This window comes from Abrus precatorius, unplaced genomic scaffold, assembly GCF_003935025.1.
Source record: "Abrus precatorius isolate BTA unplaced genomic scaffold, Abrus_2018 Scaffold6, whole genome shotgun sequence".
In the NCBI taxonomy this organism is placed as follows: domain Eukaryota; kingdom Viridiplantae; phylum Streptophyta; class Magnoliopsida; order Fabales; family Fabaceae; genus Abrus; species Abrus precatorius.
In genome coordinates this window covers 19,941,287-19,955,405 of record NW_020874406.1, presented here as the reverse complement: position 1 = coordinate 19,955,405, position 14,119 = coordinate 19,941,287, and the positions used below count along the sequence as shown (strand labels likewise).

At 33.6% G+C, this 14,119-nt stretch overlaps 2 protein-coding genes across 3 annotated transcripts; one reads left to right on the top strand and one right to left on the bottom strand.

Annotated features, from left to right (window-relative positions):
- Positions 1-1,518: 1,518 nt before the first annotated feature.
- Positions 1,519-4,135, bottom strand: LOC113869715 (piriformospora indica-insensitive protein 2-like). The gene is made up of 2 exons (XM_027506171.1): positions 3,426-4,135; positions 1,519-2,905 (listed from the first exon to the last, which is right to left on the bottom strand). Exons 1-2 carry the CDS (start codon positions 3,633-3,635, stop codon positions 1,688-1,690), a joined length of 1,428 nt encoding a protein of 475 aa, XP_027361972.1. The 5' UTR covers positions 3,636-4,135; the 3' UTR covers positions 1,519-1,687.
- Positions 4,136-7,346: 3,211 nt separating this feature from the next.
- On the top strand, positions 7,347-12,905 carry LOC113868590 (protein decapping 5). 2 transcript variants are annotated; one of them, XM_027504295.1, is made up of 8 exons: positions 7,347-7,561; positions 9,347-9,447; positions 9,791-9,862; positions 9,941-10,936; positions 11,493-11,564; positions 11,928-12,125; positions 12,231-12,341; positions 12,412-12,905. In XM_027504295.1, exons 1-8 carry the CDS (start codon positions 7,414-7,416, stop codon positions 12,580-12,582), a joined length of 1,869 nt encoding a protein of 622 aa, XP_027360096.1. In that variant the 5' UTR covers positions 7,347-7,413; the 3' UTR covers positions 12,583-12,905. The 2 variants fall into 2 exon arrangements, with proteins under 2 accessions (XP_027360096.1, XP_027360098.1); XM_027504297.1 differs by having other exon boundaries at positions 7,455-7,561; positions 9,304-9,447; positions 12,412-12,853.
- The last annotated feature ends 1,214 nt before the right edge of the window (positions 12,906-14,119 follow it).

The following is a 14,119-nucleotide window of genomic DNA, read 5'->3' as shown; positions in this document are numbered from 1 at the left end:
CTCTACTACCTTATGATGTGAGGGATGCCTTATTTATCGAGCTTGGATGTAAGTTAGTCATAGCCTTAAACAACCAAGTGTAACCATGAAGTAATCCCAATATAGAGTGGATCTCTAACTATTGAATATCCTAGATAGGTGTGGGCATGGATATAATTAGTATAAAGCAAAATCAAAACCATTTATAAACTGATTATATGGATGGGATCTCAAAACCAAATCATATAATTAGTTTGACCCATGATTTTTTGTTAGAACTATGTTTTTTTCAATTGAAAAATGCAAAAATTAATCTTTAATAGAATTCTATTCTAATTTTTAATAAAAAAAAAATACTAGTTAACAAGATTCAAACTAGAAAATATGGTCACACTGCATTGACAGGAAATGTTCATTGGGGGATCAGAATTCAGATTATCTTGAAGTCCAACAAGGAGATGAGGAGCATTCAATTTTCCACCTTTGGGGAACAGTTGTACATTGTTTAATGCCCCATGAACAAATGAATAAACCAATCTTGAAACCAAAAGAGAGCCCAGATAGTGGATGTGGCAGAGCTTTGACATGGACCCAGTGACTCAACCCCATCATTGTCCACTTTAAAAACCATAAGCTCCATTAAAAGCACAGTACTATTCCTACCTGCCTACCCATATTATCATCAACAACACAACCATTCCTACAACTGTAGCTCTATAGGTAACCTTCACATTTCACTTTCACCCTATTAAAGTCATAAATAAATGCCTTGCCTTGGAAACCAAAAGGTAGAAATGCCAAAGTCTCATTCCACTTCTATATTTCCTAACTCCCCATTTACTTGCCATATGCAAATGTTCACAAAATACTGAAGGTGTAAAATATTACTACGGTCCATGAAACACAACATAGAAGCCAATAAGGGAAAGAAAAAAAATTATAATATTTGTAGTTGATTCTTCTTGTCTAGGTTCCTTTCAAAATTCAATTTATCCTTATATGGTACCCGAAGAAGCCAAATCCTCTGAAAGCAACCCACGTATTTTGCTATTGGCAGCAAAATTGTACCCGGTACGCAGAAGATCAACGATTATTGCATGGTATATGCATATAATAAATCCACAAAACTCAATATATATTAAAACAAATATAAAAAGTACAAAATTCTTGATGAAATTGTTTTATTGTTACTAAACCTTGCTCAAGCAAATTGATTACCAACTGGATTGCAACCTGTTCGAGTGGTTAATATTGAATACTACTGCTCAGTACTCACACACGTTGATTATTCTTAGTGGATAAATAGTGAAGGACAACAATAAGTTCAATTACATGTAGTATAAAATAACTGTGTACTATTCACTGTTGTGCACTCAGCTTTTCAACTGTACAATTGTACAGAGTTGTGACTACATGACATTGGCATTACTGTCATATGTTCCATTTGTTTGTAGAGCGGCCAGTTTCTTGTTTGAACATGGCAAGGCTAGTTTCAGGTAAATGATTTGACCTACCCTTAATGCAATTATATACAAACATTAAATAGATTAATTAAATGAGCTGAATAATGTTAAGAGATCATCGCCTCAGGCCAACTAAAAAATTGAAAAGACTCTATAAGCTTATATATTAAAACAAAATAGAAAAGAACAATACAGGTTGCTGTAATGCCCCTAAAAAGTTTTAGGCCAAGTTGAACACTTCTTGATTAAAGACCTATATGAGAATTAAATAAGAAACACATCATCAATATTTCTTGCAACAAAGTCCACCAGAATCCATTAGGAGCATGAATCAAAAATCCCAAAGAGGCTATGGAGTGCATAGTCTTGTTCATATCCACATTTTTTGTATTGGATTCTACAAATTTGATCTCTTGCTGGCATGGTTTTACTCCATATGGAACATGACTTGTTGACATTACTCCAACTAGGTAGCAAAGGCTGGGATTGTTCCAGGCCCCAAAACGTGTTCCCATTTTTCCATAAAACTCCATAGAGAATTTAAGCTCTCCTACAAGATTATTGCCGTTAACATAGAGTGCATTGAGGCAAGGAAGGGTTGATAGTTTTGGTGAAAGGTGGCCTGTGAGGTTATTGTCACTAAGGCCTAAAAATCTCAACCTCTTCAATTCTGATATAGACTCAGGAATTTCTCCTGTCAAACCCATGTTAGAGAGATCCAAAATGACCAAGTTCTGAAGATTTTCCCACTTTAAGGTCCTGATATTTCCACCTATTGCATTGTTGGACAAAACCATTTCTTCTAAAGAATACATCTCTTGAATACTCAAAGTCAACCCTCCAGAGAATCTGTTATTCATAAGGTCCATGAGGGTCAGATTTTTAAGATAAGCAAATTCCTTCAGCAGATTCCCCTCCAAATGATTATGGCTCACGTCAAGCTTCAAAAGTGAAGTTAAGCTTCCAAGTGTCAAAGGCAAGTTTCCAGACAGTGAATTTCTACTTAAATCTAGTATTAGTAACTGACCTAGTGCACTAAAAATATCTGGTATGTGTCCAGTAATATAGTTTCCAGATAGAACAAGCCTCTTCAACTTGTTGAGGTTGCCAATATCTGGTGGAATTTCACCTGTTAAACCATTTTCTAAAAGTACTAGTGACTGAAGGTTCTTGAGCACACCAAAACTTGAAGGAATTTTTCCAATGAGACCTGTGTTTGATCTAAACTCAAGTGACTCTAAGCTACCAGCCAGCTTCTCCCAGTTTGCAGTGGGAATGGTAACCTGATGCCTGTGCTGTGATTGAAAGCATTTGAAGAATGATAGAGCTTTAAGGTGCTTGAGCTCAAACAACCGTGGTCTAAATTCCAAAATTTTGGCACAACTTAAAGAATTGTCGTGGATGGGTCCAATGTTCAAGACAGTTACATACCAAGATCCATTAAACAGATCACAAGAGACCCCCTACAGCAGAAAAGAATTCTAATCATAATTAAACAATATTTTAAGATCATAATGTTTTAGAAAATTTATAACTGCTTGGTTGAATTGTAAATAGTTCTGATTACATGGCTCAATTGGCAAATAAATATAGTGGCTATTTACTACATATAACATTTTACTAAAACCAGTAAAAACTAGAAAAAAAAAGGGGACAATTAGTGAGAAAAACAAAAAGCTATCATTGTGTAAAAGAAACTCCAAATGAAAATAGTTTTTGGATCAAGTGTAAGATTGACACAATTAAGCCGAGTGGATCTTAGAATACAATTCTAAAGCCTCATTTATGGACATAATAATGACTACCCTAAAAACCTTTGAGGAAAAAAAATAATAGCGTGAAATGACTTCATTAAACGGTGGTTTTACAACTTCAACCAAAATAATTTAAAATATTCAACCATTTTCTATAGCACAGTATAAAGGTTGTTGCTTGGAAATTTTTGCAGTTTGATGTCTACTCATACAGAAGGTTCAAAAGTACCTGAATAGGAGTCCAACCACAAGGATCTGGATAGAGATCAGAGCCATTCCACCAATCACCTACGAAGCCTTGAATGGTGGAGTATAGAGCATTCCTCTCTACTTTCTCCATTGGAGCTACATCAAGTTCTGCTTGTCCATAACAACTTGCTCTCAGCGAGATGATGAATAGAACAATGACAACTTGACTAAAAGCCATTAAGGTTCTCATGAGGTTATTTAGACAAAACGGGACTATCAGGCACAAGAAAAACTCAAAATGGATGAAGCAAAATTGATAAAACAAACACAAAAAGGAAGGTGCTAACTTGGCTTAAACTCTAGTGCATAATTTGGGTACTGATTCCATAGACAATTCACTTCTCACACAGGGACAATATTAAACTAAATTACAAGAAAAGGGACAGACATAGAAGAAGGAAAAACAAGGTGACTTACTCCCTCAACAATGAAGTGCATATCAAGACAAATACCAACATGGGTCCCTACAGAAAACTAGTGATATTTTGATTAAACAAATAGAAAGGATTCTAGCATCAACCAGAAAGGAAGAACAGGATCCTGAAATTGTGTTCAAACTGAGTAGGAAAAGGAGAATAATTGTTGAGGAAAAACAAAAGCATAACAGGTAACCTGACCTCTTTTACTCCTTGTGTTTATGGAAAAGCTAAGGAAGTAGTATAGAGCAGATAAAAGAACACGAGATGTTAGCACAGTTCTCAAAGCTCAAAGTCATAATAGTAATGAGTCTAATATGGCCACAGCTGTAGCAAGTGACTGAAAGCCTATATAAGATGAAAGCGAAAGCTGGTCTGCAAATTAAACACCCTTTCTGATTATATTATTCAATATTACATTATTATTATTATTATTATTATTATTGTCCATTTTTTTCACTTCAGTTAAGGCTTCTTAAGATTAATTTTAGGTATTTAAAAAGAATAATTTAAAAAAAAAACTTAAACTCAATCTCAAAGCTTAAGTTAACAAAACTGCATTTTTATTATTAGTATTGTTACTATTTAAGATTTTAGTAGGCATCAACGGGTATGATTGCTTAAGGGGGAATTACGGTTTTATATATATGTATATGTATAGATATGAAGATAATGGTTAGTGGTATAGTAGGGGACCATTATGCATGCAAAAAATGAGAGGTGCATGTAAATGCATGCAAGACAAACTAGGCTTTTATCTGTTATTGCCTCGTTGTCTTCTTTTGGGGTGGTGCCTGGTGGGTTTTTAACAGCACTCTGAAACTGCAGGGGTAAAAAAGGACATGAGAGCACAGTGGCTTTGAAAAGAGAACTTAACCATATTGCTTCATTGTGGTTGGGTCGTGATGAAGGACCACATTTGTACCAAAAAAACAACCTCAGAGTCTCTCTACGGTGCTCCTCAAAATTTGTAGTTGTCTCGGCAAAAGGAAGAAGAAATTTGGCAATAATAGTAGGAAAGTGTTCAAGTGCTTAGCTTAGGATTCATTTTAAGTTATATTAAAAATATCAAAACTTAACAAAATAATCATTTGTTAGATGTTTAACATCAAATTGATGTCAACAAAATTGATAATAATATTATGAATCCATTGCTTCCCATGCTTTTTCTGTAACGTATTATTAAAAATACGACTGTGTTATTTTAAATTTACGTGCAGAGAAGAGTTTTTGGTTCGGCTTTCCATTACATTTTTACATAAAAGGAAAATTTTCTTGCTTTTCTTCGACGTCAGTTTGAAGCCTCTTTAAAGTTCTAATACAAATATTCTAATTGTAGCTTTTCAATTTGTAACAAATATTGTATATATCTATACATCTAAATATTGTAATGCACAAAATCTAAGGGTATTATAATAGGTGGTTTTATATTATTTTTCATTTAAGAGATCATTCAAAAAATCATTTTAAAATAGCCTCTAGAGTTACTAAATTTTAAGGTTCTATAAAACAAATCCATAATAAGTTTCCACAACTGTAAGATATGTAAGAAAAATATTTTTTGAGGATTGAATGAAAGGATAATAAAATGAGAAAAGGATAAGGAATCATAGCCATGGCCAAAGCCTAACGTAGGTTCACAAGTCTTTTTCTTCCCTGTGTTACCTGTGGCTACTACCCTCTACTGAGTAATTTAGGATAGCATCATGCAGAAAAAGTCCTTAATCAGTATTCACCATTTCATTGGATGTAATGAATTCTTTTTCCTTTTTATTTTTCCGAGAAGCATATTCTGTAAAGTTTATTTTATGTAGGGTAGGGTGTTCTCAATTTGCATTGTTTTCAAAGAAGTAATATATATACGCCAAAATATATAGTTGCCTTTTTTATATTGAAAAGAAATCGAATTTTCGATTTAGTTTCATTCAAGAATAATCCATCTCAAAGCACAATGTACTCATTCAATTTTAGGTCAAATTAAATTGAGTTCGGTTGTTTTTATAAAATAAATAAATAAATGCAACTTATACTAATTGATTTTGATCCACTTCAACTTTTACAATTTATATTAGTTTTAGTATAAACACTTCCCCAATTCACTGAATTACAAAAGCTATCACTCCATTGGATTACAGAAGTTGACATCTCTTAATTTATATAATTATCTAAGTGATTTATACAATTAAAAAAATATGTGATATTATGTTATATATATATATATATATATATATATATATATATATATAATCTTATTACATAAATTAGGAGAAGTTTGTGTAGCGTTAAAAAAGATTATTAAATAACTAATGAAAGTTAAATCGAATAGCAATCGACTTGATATCGCTTAATCAAGAGATTCAATTTTTATCTGATCATATTTTAACTATTTTTATAGAATATCTATAAAAATTACCCTATGATTTCTCTAACAAAGTTTTGTTGTTTAACTTTGTTGTTTTTATAGAATACCTTCAATAAAAATTTACCCAAGATTTTTGGGTCTTGCACAACATGTTGAGGTGCTATTGACTGACCCAAATAGAGAAGTATTTCTGGGCCCAAAAAAGAAGAAGATTGGTGCTATTAAAATATAGCGCTATACACTGCATATTTTTAATCTTTAAATTTGGAAACAATTCAAGTTCTTTATTTTGAACTAACAAATCAAATGAAAAAAATAAAATAAAAAGCTTAACAATGCATTTTGTTTGATTATAGCATAAGCTTTTTGTGACACATTACCTTGGTTTGATCTGAAGGACCATAGATCAACTTGGGATAAGGTCCGAACTCACTTCTCTGACTTCTAGTTAATTAGACATAGGAATTAAATTTCAGTGTAATTATTATTAAATGTTGTTCTTAATTAAATTTATCTAGGAAATTGGATTTGTTATATGAAAATTAATGTAAACTAACAAGCTACACTAAATAAATAATTAGATTATACGATGTTATTATGAGTTTGTGTTTTTTGTATGAGTGAAGATTTTTAATGAAATTTAATTCTTAACCACTTTAGTTCTATATTAGTAACATTCTATTTTAAATGCATCCTTCATAATTGATAAGTTTTTAAAAAGTTAAAATAATTTATTTCATTAGTTGATGAATTTTTAAAAAATATTTTAATTTAAAAAAATGATTAATCACAAAAAAAGTCAAATGAATATTTAAAAACAATATATTATCAATATTTCTTTTTATCGTAATATCCAATGAAATGCAGTTTATGATTGAAAAAAAAGAGGAAAAGTATCAACCCTAAGTTTGGATGGAGGAGAGAGGGCTTGGACTAGATTCTCCCCAATGTCCATGACAAAGGCAAAGACTTTAAAAATCCAAAGATACAAAGGTCAGGTGTCATCTTATGATTGGTTTCCATTTGAAGTAAATAAAACAAATCCAAAAAAGGCAAAATGTAAACTATATTAAATATTAAATTTTAAATATTACATCATCACATTCACATCATAACAATTGAAACCGATTAGATTAGAGGCTTCAAAGAAGGGCCCAAAACCTAAACCCTAATCTGATTCGTTAGCGATTATGGCGTCTGAGAGCGCTTCTCGATCGAGTTCCGCGGCAGATTCCTACATTGGGAGCTTGATAAGCTTGACCTCAAAGAGTGAGATCAGATACGAAGGCATTCTCTACAACATCAATACCGAAGAGTCCAGTATTGGCCTCAGAAATGGTATTCTTCTGCTGCTCACTTTTTTATCTTAAGAATTTCCTCTTGATCCTTTCTGGTTTTTGTTCATTTTCAGCTTAATTTGGTCTCTTTGGTTCCAGATCTTTGAATTCATGGTCAAAATTTCATCTTTTTTATCAGTGTTATAATTTTTAGGTTAATTCTGAAGAGTTTAGTGTGTTGAGGGGGTGTGAGTCCTTGCCATAGTGATGGAATTATTGTAAACTAATGATTGTTTTTGGGGTTATCTGTTGAAAGGCTATTAAGCGATTTGGTGAATTTTTTGGTAGCATCCGGGTTGCATGTTTTATTGATTTCAGTTGTGCCCTGGTCCGAGATTTCATTTGAAAGTGTGTTATTTGGTTGCCATGGTTGTGGTTTTAATCTATCTCTATTCGAGTATCAGAATTTTGCTTCGTGCTATGTTAGCATGTGATTCTCACTTGGGCAATGACTTAGGTTATGTTCCTTTCATTTTTAAGTTTGTTATTTGGTGTGGCTTTGTTGTTTGTTACCGCTGTACGACTATCTGTCACATTATGCATCAACAGAAAGCCGTAAATGATTGACGAATACAAGCAGCAAAACAAACTCAAGATTAAGAGTCCCCAAGTTGTTGACACTTGTAATTGCTACAATGACGACGTATGAATAATGAAGCTTCCTAATGATAAAACCACAGTGAATGGAATAGAATGTGTTGCTTTGATTATTACAGAACGGAGAAACATATTTTTCTCCCTTACGCATGGTTATTAACATTAGTGAGAGAATAATAGTTGGCATACGTACATGTGTTTCTATTAAAAAAATTGGAATAGGTATATTTGGAAGACAAGTGTTTTATTATTATTAGTATATTTTTTAGCTTGTTTCCTTTTGTCGATGGTAGTTAAAACTTGGGAGTTCTGAAAATTTCATCCAAATATTTTCTATTCCCAGAGCACTTTCTGCTCACCTTCCAATGGAAAAAAAAAAAGAAAAAGGGAAAAAAAAAAAACTAGTTCATCCTCTTGGCTTTCTTTGTTGTTATCCAATTGCAAGATATGGTCTACATTGGAATAGTGGGATTCTGATGTGGGGCTTAGCTGGCCTTGGTCTCACCCACTACACTAGCTAGCCTTTGAGGTGCGGCTCTTCTGTGGTTCATATCAATTGGTATCGGAGCCAGTGCATATTGTGGCTGTTGTGGCTGCAAAGCATGGTGGAATGTAACAATTCAATAGAAAGGTATGGGGCTGGACTCCCACATTGGAAGTATGAGATTTTGACATGAGGTTTATATAGCCTGGAGATCTCCCACTGCAATGGCTAGATTTTTGTGTGCTTTCTCCATAGATTTGTGTCATTTTGTACTTAATTTAGGGCTTAAATGGTTCTATTATTTTCCATTCCATCCCCACTCATTCTATCTATCTAAAATGGTAGTTAATGTTGCTGATTTGCTATTGCACCAGATACCTTTTTTTATTCCTATTTCTACCTTATTAACTTATCTATATATTGATTAAAAGTTGCACCATTAATATTGAAAAGAAAAAATCTGCTCAAGGAAATTTATGTACAGTTATAAAGGCTTGGCAATTTGTATACATCTCAAATTATCTGGACTAATGGTCATTAGCTTTTGTATGTGCAAGATTTTCTTGTAACCATGTGGATTATTGCAGCTTTGAATTTTACCATCTTGTTTCCGTAGTTATGTGCTACCCAAGACATTGAAATATGTTGTTTACTATCAGCAGATGGGTTGGTTTAGTGATACATTTTTTTTTGTGTGTGTGGCAGTGCGATCTTTTGGAACAGAAGGAAGGAAAAAGGATGGTCCACAAATTCCTCCAGGTGACAAGGTGTATGAGTATATACTTTTCCGCGGGACTGACATCAAGGTATCATGCATGGAATATTTTCAAACACTTTTGCTAAATAGTTAATGAAGCACTACCTCATTTTGGTGAATGTACTTTAGAAACAATGGCATGTGACTTGTGTGATTTTATGTAGAGATACTCTTTTTGGTACAGCTTGGTTCTAGAATCATTGAAATACTGAGCCACATATCTATTCAGGGAAAGGGAACATTAGAAGCTGATCCTGATTAATTTTATAACTCAGTGCTATTACCTGATAAAGGGCTTGTTAGATTTTACTGCATGGAAGCTTTGATTGAGTGATGTTTGTATTACGTATGAATCAGATCAGCTGAGACATTTGTCTCAATTTTTTATGCAGGATTTACAGGTTAAATCTTCTCCACCTGTCCAGCCTACTCCACAAGTCAACAATGACCCAGCCATTATTCAGGTTGATGAGAAAATTTTTCGCTGAATAATGAATCAATTAAATTAATTACATCCTAATTATATGGAATTGCATTTGCAGTCTCACTATCCTGGCCCAGACCCCACATCTACAGGTTTGCCTTCTGCTGTAAGTGGGTCTCTGACTGATCTTACTACTCATACCACACAGCTTGGACTTCCAGGGTCTAATTTTCAAGGGCCTTTGCCTTTGTATCAACCTGGAGCAAACATAGGATCGTGGGGAACTTCTCCACCTGCTCCAAATGTAAATGGTGGTGGGCTTGCCATGCCAATGTATTGGCAAGGATATTATGGTGCCCCAAATGGGCTTCCTCATTTACACCAACAATCTTTGCTTCGACCACCACCTGGTTTATCAATGCCTTCATCTATGCAGCAGCAAATGCAGTATCCCAATTTCAGTCCCTCTTTACCAACTGTATCTTCTAATTTGCCAGAATTACCATCAGCTTTGCTACCTGGTAGTACCAATACCCCTAGTGTAACATCTACTTCCTTGCCTCCATTAAATTTGCCTCCAGCACCTTCTGCTTTGCCTCCTGTGCCTTCTGCTATATCTCATGCACCTTCTACTTTATCCCCTGCACCTTCTGCTACAGTAGCCTCAGAAATTTTGCCAGTATCAGTAACAAACAAGGCACCCAATGTTTCAACTTCAGCAGTGACACTAGCTGCCAACTTGCCATCACTAACTTCACTGACCAACTCTGGTCCAGATATAAATGCTACAGTGCCACTGGTCTCCAGCAAATCGAATGCAATTTCAGGTTCAAGCTTACCCTATCAAACTGTATCCCAGTTGTCTCCTGCAGCTGTTGGATCATCGAGTACTATCCTTACAGAAACGTCAACCCCTTCTCTGGTAACCCCAGGACAGTTATTGCAGCCTGGACCAACTATAGTTTCTTCTGCTCAGCCTTTGCAAATTCCTCATAAGGATGTTGAAGTGGTTCAAGTATCATCAACATCATCTACTAAGCCATCTCTGCCAGTTTCTGCTGAAACTCAACCACCAATACTGCCATTGCCAGTAACATCACGACCCACTCTCAGGGTAGCCTTCTTTTCTTGATCTATTGGTGTTATGCATTCAGATGCACACACGCAGCATGAACTTGTTATGGTTTTTCATGTACCTGTATGTTTGTATGTAATGTGGTAGCACAGTGAAGTCCAGAGCCTTGTGAATTCACTGGAACATCTTGTTATCCACAGATATTAATTGTGTTTCGATGAGTAAACTTGATTTTAGATGATCCTCATTTTGCAAAATGGATTATGGTTAAAACTAAGTTTGAAGTGAAGAATTTATGTTTGGAAAGTTTTGTCTAAAAAGAAAGTTTCTATTAAAATTTAATATAAAATTTCAACCCAATTCAGAAGTTACATTTTTTTGGCTTTTAGTCAAATGTGCTTTTAAAAATCTAATCAATCATGTTTGGTTGAAATGAGCAAACATGGTTTTTTTCAAGCTAAATCACATTTCCCCTGTTGGATGTGTGTTTGACATGTTCAAACGTCATTACAAACATGGCAATTATACTACAGTTTCACTTTGATCTTCCATGAGCACTTGAGTAGTTGCTGACATTTGGTTGAACTTTTTTAAGCCCGGTGGAGCTTCTACCCCAACACGTCATGGCTATAATTTCAGAGGACGAGGAAGAGGAAGAGGAACTGGGGTAATGTTCACTTGACTGTTTGGTTTAATATGTAGGCATTTTGAGCTGCCATATATCCATAGAAATTGAGGACTTATGAATGATTTGGGGTTTTAAAGGTTGTTTTTTGAGGGGTGGATGGGAAGAGGTTTGTTGCTTGCGTTTCATACTTCATTAGCCTTTTCACTTGCTATAAATATCTAAATGATGAAACATGCTATAATTTTTGCCGTTCTTTTTAATAATTTGTGGGGCCATTATGATTAGATTGATAAATCTGCCAGAAGAATTTTATGTCATTATTTTGAAATTTTTTTTATAATGACGTCTTTGTGATTGTAATACCCAGTTGAGGTAATGACAAATTTAATTTATTCTTTGCAGGGCTTGCGCCCGGTGACAAAATTCACTGAAGATTTTGATTTCATGGCAATGAATGAGAAGTTCAAAAAGGATGAAGTATGGGGTCATCTTGGTAAAAGCAGTAAGTCTCATTCAAAAGATAAAGATGGGGAAGAAAATGCTTTTGATGAAGATTATCAAGATGAGGACAATGATGATTTATCAAATTTTGATGTTAAGGTAATGCTATTTAACATGCAAATTGATATGCCATAAGTTTTTATGTAGAATAATTTCTTTTGTCTCTCTTTCTGTCTTTGACTCTGCTTTTCAATGTTTTTGCAGCCCATTTATAACAAGGATGACTTCTTTGATTCACTCTCTTCCAATGTGCATGATAGTGCTTCACAGAATGGAAGGACTAGATACTCTGAACAAATCAAGATTGATACTGAGGTAATTTCTATCTTTCTTAGATCTCATGTTTAGGGGTAATGCTTAACTCTTTTGCCGAACTGTGGTGCAGACATTTGGGGATTTTATGAGGCATCGTGGGGGTCGGGGTGGCCGGGGCCCTGGCCGTGGTGGGCGTACACGCGGTGGTTATTATTATGGAAGGGGAGGGTATGGCTACTCTGGAAGAGGAAGGGGACGCGGCATGCTTAGCCGCAGTTCTTGGGCGGAGAACATGAGTTAAGGCAGTCTTCCATTAAAACACTGTAATTGTGTTAGAGACCATGTTTCATTGTTGTGTTCCTTCCGTTTACGTTTGTTTCACAGAATAAGTAGGACATTTTTTTTTCGTCATGTTACTCCTCCACCAAAGTCTCTTGGTTTGATGCAAAAATGTATGTACACCTTATTTAAGTTTATAGTGACAATGGCAGAAAAGTTTAGACTACTTTATTGCAGTATATTATTGTTTATGCATGTAAGCAATTTTTTATGTGAATTCGCATTATAAATGCAAGTTGCATTATAAAACTATACGTCAAAATAAAGTTTTTGATAAAGTGCCATTTAACTTTTGAATTATATGAATTTTATAAATTTAATCTATTTATATAAAACTTTTAATATAATGATTAAATTAATGGAATTTAATATTTGTAAAAAGTAGTAAGCAAAATAATATTGATAAGAATTAATCTTCACCCACGTATTTATATTAGACGCTTGGCAAAATATATCCAGGACATTGGACATATTGACTTTCTGTACACAACTAGGGTAATTCTCCTTAAAAGTTAATTAGTACATTTTTATATTTTTTTATGAAAATAGTGTAAGTCAGGCATGTGAAGTCCAACTTTTATAGCTTTTTATTTTTACAAGTTTTTGGCTGCTTTAAGTATAATTTTAAGTAATGTATAACTTCACAAAAATAAATTATGATTATTTATGATAATATTAATAAAACCTGTTACATTACAAAATCAAGAAAAAAAAATTTCATTAAAAGAGTAGTTGCACAACAAAATTAGTGTAAATTTTAAAAAATTTACAAAATTAATTTAAGTCATACATGTGAAATTCAACTTAACTTTAATTTTTCATCTTTTAACGTGCATCAGTTTATAGTGGTTTTAAATATAATTTCTGACAATTTCTAAGTACTAAAAATTTATATGCATAATTTTTTTCAAAAAAAATGTAAGTAGGACTTCACACTATTTTGTCAAAAACTAGTCAGGTAATTATTAAGGAGAATAACCCAGTTGCATATAAAAACCTTCTTTGAATCAGTAAAGAGATTTAATATTTTTAATATTGCAAAAGGCAATGGTTTGTCTTAAGAGCGGTTACAAAACTTTGAATTGATGATAGTGGCTCATTTTAGTTTGTGTGAGAAGTTCCCTTTCACCCAAATCCACTTCCCCTTATTATGGTTTGCTCAAATAATCTCTCAATGGCATTTACATAGCCAGAGATAGGAAAGGGGGGGTTAATCTCTCAATGGCATTCAAATTCAACGTTTTTAAACCTTAATGACGATTAATAAATTAGTTAATTAAAAAGTTATTGTGTGTTCATTATCTATTTGGTCATGTCAACGAGAGAAAATAACAGTAGTTTAAATTGCTCATAGTTTGAGCAATCCCTGTACTAAATTTACATTTGCTATATATTACATTGCCGAAAACATAAACATGCTAGTTTATTATAATTACATAATTTTTTCTACGACTCAAACATCACTTATCAACATTTCACATATAATTGGCTTTAAAGTA